At 41.2% G+C, this 7,736-nt stretch overlaps 1 protein-coding gene across 1 annotated transcript; it reads left to right on the forward strand.

Moving 5' to 3' along the window:
• The first annotated feature begins 2,501 nt into the window (after nucleotides 1-2,501).
• On the forward strand, nucleotides 2,502-7,389 carry LOC121940096 (actin, cytoplasmic 1-like). Its single transcript, XM_088076252.1, has 9 exons — nucleotides 2,502-2,658; nucleotides 4,284-4,408; nucleotides 4,518-4,646; nucleotides 4,887-4,997; nucleotides 5,103-5,187; nucleotides 5,420-5,581; nucleotides 5,745-5,936; nucleotides 6,217-6,398; nucleotides 6,825-7,389. The coding sequence occupies exons 2-9, from the start codon at nucleotides 4,286-4,288 to the stop codon at nucleotides 6,966-6,968; spliced, it is 1,128 nt and encodes a 375-aa protein (XP_087932378.1). The 5' UTR covers nucleotides 2,502-2,658; nucleotides 4,284-4,285; the 3' UTR covers nucleotides 6,969-7,389.
• Nucleotides 7,390-7,736: the final 347 nt, after the last annotated feature.

A 7,736-nucleotide genomic window follows, 5' to 3' on the forward strand; every position in this document is an offset into this window, starting at 1 on the left:
AAATGTTGAAAAAGTGCAGTTTAACACATCACATAGGTGCAGCACCTACCAAAAAAAACCAAATTTCATTATGAACAAGGTCACGCCTGCACACTTACTATATGCCACACAGGTTTATTCAAGAAAAGGTTTTCGATCCTGCTTGGTATCTTCCGAGCAGGATCGAAATGTTGTCTTTAATAAACTTGTGTGGTATGGAGCAAGTGTGCAGGTGTTAGCTTTTTTCCCCTCATAATTCTATAAATGTAACGTTAATTTGCAAAAGCTACATAAACTAAAAAAATGCTTTAATGGTGTGAATCTTTATACTTGTGATGCCAAACCTACACCTTAACAGTAAACGCATAAACCTTTGAAGGTAAGGATGAAAAGGGAGGCTGCTGAACAGTGAACTCAAGAAGTATTCCTAATTTGTGTGGAGGGTGCCTCCATGTGACCACTTTTTAAATTGCAGTTTTCCTCAGCAGTCCACATCCAGTATAAAAGTTTTTTTAGATTCTGTTCTACATTCATACCAAGCTCTTCATCTGAGTATTTGGCCAAGCCTTTTCCACCAACGTACTTTTTTTTGACAGTAGCTAATGTTGAATTAGTGAGTTACTCTTTGACACTTGACTTTAGAAATGGACATAAACGGGGATGTTCTGTTTTTATTAACACATATAAAAACAAAGATACCATAGATAATTTGCAAAACAATGTGAAGGTGAATTACCTCAAAAACCTTGCAGGGACTTGAAAAGTGGAACTCTGTCAGTAGGGTACTACAGAAAATAATTGCAGCTATGCAATATTCACTATTTGTTAGTATCTATCAATAATTTTACACACCATTAAAGCAGCTATAAGAGAGTATACTAAACTGAGACTAGGGGGTTATAGGAATGATGTCGTCTGAGGAGACAAGCACTATGTGTGGAATAAGTCTAAACTGATGCAAATGCAAATATGTCATGAACACAATGGGGGATGGCTCTTTTTACAAAATTATCAATAAATAAAACTCTAAAGATGGTTTACTTGATAAACACTGAGAATAGCTGCCAATTTGAAACAAAACCCACAAGCTTGCCCTAACCAACCTTTACTTGCAAAATGTTACCAAAATAAATATTTATCAACCAGGAAAAGCTCAAAGTGACCACAAAGAGATGCAAAGAACCTGGAAAGAGACACAAAAGCCTAATTTCCACTGCAGACCACCAACACTAATCCCCGCCGCTAACATCTCTCTTTTTAATGGAATGGGAAAATTTACAATCTGCATTCACACCTGGTTCTGATTTTGAAGTAGTCCCAGGGATTCATGACCATTGGCTTCAATCAACGTTGATGGAAACAGCACCCGAGTGAATGCGCCAATTTTAGGCCCCTTAACCAGCGAAGTACAATGGCCATCACCAGTTACCCTCTGTGTCCTCCTACAAAGCTCAAACATTCATACATGCTAGTCTACAGCGACTTTGACTTTGAGATAAAGAAAGGTCGGGACCGTAAAGTTTAACACAGACCTGCTTTCTACTGTTTACCTTTTCTCGACCTGTCCGTGACGTCAAACATGAGCTCTGCTTTACTGGCAATAGAAAAGCAGTGTATAGCCTATATTTGACAGGTTTGTTTAAAAAAAACTGTGCACTTGCTAATTCAAATGAAGAAATTGAAAAACGAATGCAGAAATGAGCAAAACAATAAGACAAGAATGACGACAAAGAATCATAAAAAAAACCAAAAATGACACAAAATGGCCTCAAAGAAACACAACATTACGTCAAAGACACAAAACAACCAAAAACAACATTGAGTTGACTTCAAAGAGACACAGCACAATCATAAGAGAGCACAAAACCACTAAAAGATGCTCAACAACTACAAAGCCGTGCAAAACCACTAAAAAATGGCATGTCTTGCTCCCATGAAGGTAAGGTGGTGGGGCCCATTAAATATCTGTGCCCAGGAGCCCACTGTCTTAATATCCACCCATGAGATTTTCAAAAAATGACATACATATTGAGATGACTTCTTCCAGGTACTTAAGTAGTTTGTTAGCCACATGCTTTCATTCAAGTCAAACAAATCCATCTCCACACAAGTCCTCAAGTCAAACACAAATGAATGTAAAAGAATCAGACATGAAGACAGAGCTCTCTGCAGACCAACAGCTCTTCACATCTACAGCTCTGACATTTTCTGCAGGTTCTCTCTTCCACCAGAAGGAAATATTTGCATGTAAAGAACTATAAGGTTGATTTAATGTGATTCATTTTGTGAGAAGTCCTGTCTTCACCTCCACAAAGATATTCATATAGATCTCCATTCACCTCCAGTCTGACCGGCCAATCACAGCTCTCTGCTCAGGTCGATTTTTTTTCTTTTTTTTTCGAAAAACCCCTGAGGGTGTTTTTTAAATCGTGTCTCGACCATTGTGACAGATGCCTGCTCCCGCAAATAGAGACGCGAGCTCAGAGAACCTGAAGAATCCTGCTCACCTGGGCCAATGAGAGCGCGAGCTCAGATAACGTTGCCTTTTTTGGACATCGCGAGGAGTCCCGCGAGCGCAAATAAAAACGGTGCGGTTTTGGCTCGTGATGCTTCATTCACCGGGCACAGCTGGGCCAGAGAGACTTCCGCAAGACCCTTCCTGACAGACACATCCGACAGGTAAGAAGTTAACTGAAATATCTCCAAACTAAATGTTACAGTCCAGAGATGATTTATTCTGGAAAAACTTTAAAATCGGCAGATCAGTTTTCAGCCTTTTAAAATGAAGAGAAACGATCTGACTTAATGCACAGAGCATATGATTTCCCTTAATGTTTGGGGGTTTTTTTTAATGCAAAGATTACATTTATCGATTTTTCTCTGCATTTAAACACTTGAAAGTATCAGCACACAGACGGCTGTACTTCCCCTAAAGAGTTAACTGTCATCTGCCTGAGATCAGCCCATCCGGGTTTAAAAATATAAATCTGACAAGATCTCTGTAAGTATGAGGATGTTGTCTCTCAATCGTCGTTTGTCATCAGCTCAACCTTCAGTTTAAGAGGCAAATTCTAATTAAATCCAAATATTTCATCAGCTTAGAAACTGTGGAGACATTAGAAAATGATCAATCGGTAATGTCAACAGGAGATCCAAACTGATGAGTAAAACAAATTATCTTTAACTTCCTTTTAAAGGATGTTTTTCTTGTAACGTCACTTTTTAAAAAACAACAACTTTCAGTTAAAATAATGCAGATAATTCCATAGTACTATTTTAAATTCTTATGCAAAGATTTGCAAAAAGCAACAAATAACGGTTAATGGGTTTGTAAATTTAAATTTTAGTTGTGTAACTGTTCCAGTAGTTGATCTAATCGGTCTTCTGCTTCTGCTTTCTGCATCTCAAGCTTCCTGTGTCATTTAAAAAATTTTAAAAAAAACCACACCCAAACTCTGAAATATCCTAACTTTATTAATTTGTTGCTCAGTAACAGACCGGATGCTAGAGTTAAATTTGACCTAACTAGTTGTGGTAATTAAAAAGGGTGCAGTTAATATTTCCTGGTAAAGTGAGACTACAGGCTGTGAAATTTGCAGAAGGGGAGCGGTTTCTGACGGGCCTGAACTTGTGTTGAAATGTCCTGTAGGTGGGACTTGAAGCCTCATTTAGTTTATCAGGTTGGACGAGTTGAAGCCACGCCCGACATACAACTGTCACTCACGGTGATGGCTGCAGGAGGAAGCGTGGAAAGTTTTGTTTCCGCTTAGCCTAAGAGGGAAATTGCAGCAAGAGAAACCACAGACACACGCTGAGTGCATGCTCATATTAAAGTATTAATATCAGCACTAAGAGGTTTTGCAAGACTCATCATGCCTGAGGGTGTTGCATCACTACGGTGCACTCCAGATTTGGTAACAGTGGATGAGTTTCTTAAAAATGTCAGTGAGGTGGAAACAGTGGGCGGTGAGGTGATACAATTGTTTCTTGAAACAGTTAATTAAAAGAAACAGTTAATTAAAACTTATTCTATAAATTTAGAAAATTAGAATAAGTTCTTATTCTAAATAATGCATAAATCTAGCAGGGTTTTAATATGTTGGAAACGCCAGCATCAGAAATCTAAAATTTTGCATGATTTTCCAAATGGAGGCTTTATTGAAAATACATAGGAACATGATTTTATTCATTTTTCAGAAGATTAACCAGAACCAAAGTTCACTGACTTTACTGAAACAAACTATTGTGAAGGGATTTAAGGTGTTTTTGGAGAAAAATAAGCATGTTTCATCTTACTGTTTCAGACATGGATGACGACGTTGCTGCCCTGGTTGTTGACAACGGCTCCGGCATGTGCAAAGCTGGTTTCGCCGGAGACGATGCCCCCCGCGCCGTCTTCCCCTCCATCGTTGGTCGTCCCAGACACCAGGTACCAACACCAGCATGAACGCCACCTGTGTCACGACTCATAAATTGTAGCCAGCAGGTAAACGCAGTGTAACAAGTGACTGTAAAGGTGTGTTTGTGTGTGTGTGCAGGGTGTGATGGTGGGAATGGGACAGAAGGACAGCTACGTGGGAGACGAGGCCCAGAGCAAGAGAGGCATCCTGACCCTGAAGTACCCCATCGAGCACGGCATCGTCACCAACTGGGACGACATGGAGAAGGTGAAGATGTTTATGTCATGTTGACACATCTGAAGCTCAGATCAACATCTGGTTCAGACAAAAAAATGTCATTTCAGTGGATCAGAGTCACAGCTCTCAGATGTAGTTTTCTGTCGTAAAGTAAAAAGCAGCCAGACTTGATTTGTCCTCCATGTATTCTTATCTTCACCTGTGTATTTGACAAACAGTTATAAAGCTACCGTCATTACTGTCATACCAACAAGCTGTCTTGTCCTGCAGATCTGGCATCACACCTTCTACAACGAGCTCCGTGTTGCACCTGAGGAGCATCCGGTCCTGCTGACCGAAGCTCCACTCAACCCCAAGGCCAACAGGGAGAAGATGACACAGGTGTGTTCACGCTTTGTTCCAAACCAGCTCAGACTCTGAGCATATTCTGAGATTCGTACTCCGGGCTTCCACAGTGACACCTGTTGTCTTTTCTCTTTGGTCCAGATCATGTTCGAGACCTTCAACACTCCTGCCATGTACGTGGCCATCCAGGCCGTCCTGTCGCTGTACGCCTCCGGTCGTACCACAGGTGGGAACTCAAACATGTCTCTCTAAGAAGGAACATAGTAAAACACTGAATTTGGAAGTTTCTGCTTCAGTGTTGAATCATTCATTCAGTAGTTTGTTCTCTTGGTAACTTCTTGTGACCATTAGACAAACTGCAGTCAAACATTTTGGTGCTGAACCATGAAGTCTGCTGAGCAGAATGACATCAGAAAAGTGTTTTTCCTTTTTGTAATCTGGTATTTTTTGTCTTGCAGGTATTGTGATGGACTCTGGAGACGGTGTCAGCCACACTGTGCCCATCTACGAGGGTTACGCCCTGCCTCACGCCATCCTCCGTCTGGATCTGGCTGGCAGAGATCTGACTGACTATCTGATGAAGATCCTCACAGAGAGGGGCTACAGCTTCACCACCACCGGTACGATGTTTACTTCCTAAAATGGTACAGGTCCAGTTTATAAACTGGAGCTCTAACTTGACCCCAAGAGATGAAGCTGTTGAATTTCTCTAGTTTTTCCCTTTCTGAATATATGCATCTTTGTCCATTTTGTAACTGAAATATTTTCACTCCTGAACTCCAGCTGAGCGTGAAATCGTGCGTGACATTAAGGAGAAGCTTTGCTATGTGGCTCTGGACTTCGAGCAGGAGATGCAAACAGCAGCTTCCTCTTCCTCTCTGGAGAAGAGCTACGAGCTTCCTGATGGACAGGTCATCACCATCGGCAACGAGAGGTTCCGTTGCCCCGAGGCGCTCTTCCAGCCTTCATTCCTTGGTGGGTAATCAGTGTTAACACCGACTGTGTTGTTTGACGAAATGACTTGACTCAAATGCTTGTGCAATTTCTACAATTGTCTAAATGGTATAATGTGAGAAAGCAGCCCGGTCTTGCTTCCTATATCAGTGTTGCTTCTTTGAGTTCCTAAATAATCCAGGCGGATGATCTAGATTCATAATTGCTGCATCAGAGACATTTCCAGTTGTGCATGAGGTAGAAATCAACATTGAAGTAGAACTGAACACTAAATGAACTCTCGTTTTGTCCGTGTGTTCAGGAATGGAGTCTGCTGGCATCCATGAGACAACCTACAACAGCATCATGAAGTGTGACGTGGACATCCGTAAGGACCTGTATGCCAACACTGTGCTGTCAGGTGGCACCACAATGTACCCTGGCATTGCTGACCGCATGCAAAAGGAGATCACTGCCCTCGCCCCACCTACCATGAAAATCAAGGTAGTTTTTTATTTATTTATTTTTAATGCAGATTAATAAAGAACAACTGAAAACATGTAGATTGCTGCAGGCCCAACTTTAAGGCTCTAATGCCCACCAGTGGACAAATTGATTGCTAGTTTCTTAGTGAATCTGATCTGAAATCTGCAGGCAACATTTTGCAGCATTCAGTGGGCCAAGGTAACACAGTACATTGCTCACAATGGCAAAAAGAGGACTAAAAAGATTTTGGATGTTGGCAAAATAAAGCAGCGCAATCCTTGGACACATTTAATCAATGTTAATTAGCACCGTTAAAACATCCAGTATTTTTGGATGAAACTGAAGTCTTCATAAAAAAAAAAACTGATATTGTGTGAAAGGTTTTTGCTGTCCATATCAAGCATCACTGCTTCCTGTCTTACCTGTGTTTCTCCTCACCTTCAGATCATCGCTCCTCCAGAGAGGAAGTACTCAGTCTGGATCGGCGGCTCCATCCTGGCCTCCCTCTCCACCTTCCAGCAGATGTGGATCAGCAAGCAGGAGTACGACGAGTCCGGCCCCTCCATCGTCCACCGCAAGTGCTTCTAGAAAGCTCCACGTCCTCCTCCTCTGCCCCGGCAGGGAAGATTTCAACTGTTCCATCCGACTACAGCAGTCTCTGGTTTATCTTGTATGAACTGACTGAAACATGAGAAATGAACACACAAGATGAATAAAGTGACTGTTTACAAAAATGGCTCAGCTCAGCAGATCCTCAGCAACTCACTGAACCTCCTGCAGACACATGTTCCTCTAACTCTGCTCAAAGCTTTCACTCCTTCTGGTGATGAACTACTGATGGTCAAGAAAACAACCAGTATCATCACTGAACACCTTCTTCTGTCTGTGTCTGTCGACCTCTTCTTCTCCTCATCTGTTCTGTTGATTTGACTCTGTAAGAGTTGAAGCTGTATCAGTGCTCCACAGGAGTGTTTACTTACCAATAAAGTGCCAACATTTGTTGTTTATAGCTTCTCTGTTGTCATCATTTGCTGCTTGAGTTTTACTCGAGCATCACCCATCTGTCAGGCAACTGCCCTGCCATCTGATTGGTGGATATTTAAAGATGCCATGTTTGGGGGGAAAGAAGTCCTTCAAAATCCTAAAAAGAGAGAAACAAATGTAGTTACCTCATTCCAATGACACCTGCTACAATCGAGCTCTTTGGAAAGATGCATAAAAATGATTTATCTAAGTATGAAATCTAATTAATTGCCACAACTGTATTAGACAAGTAATGTACGTAGTTCCTCCAATGTTATGAAATTAACAATTTGAAAAACTAACAAACTAATCAAATGCAGGAAACTACTATAA

The sequence above is a fragment of the Plectropomus leopardus genome, chromosome 4, assembly GCF_026936395.1.
Source record: "Plectropomus leopardus strain MGB_pleo_1.0 chromosome 4, ASM2693639v1, whole genome shotgun sequence".
NCBI lineage: Eukaryota > Metazoa > Chordata > Actinopteri > Perciformes > Serranidae > Plectropomus > Plectropomus leopardus.

Excerpts from the sequence above, each read along its gene's own strand:
- LOC121940096 (XM_088076252.1), top strand. The coding sequence starts at position 4,286 with ATGGATGACGACGTTGCTGCCCTGGTTGTTGACAACGGCTCCGGCATG. Across the intron at positions 4,998-5,102 it reads ACAGGGAGAAGATGACACAG|ATCATGTTCGAGACCTTCAA; the intron begins GTGTGTTCACGC and ends TCTTTGGTCCAG. Across the intron at positions 5,582-5,744 it reads CTACAGCTTCACCACCACCG|CTGAGCGTGAAATCGTGCGT; the intron begins GTACGATGTTTA and ends CCTGAACTCCAG.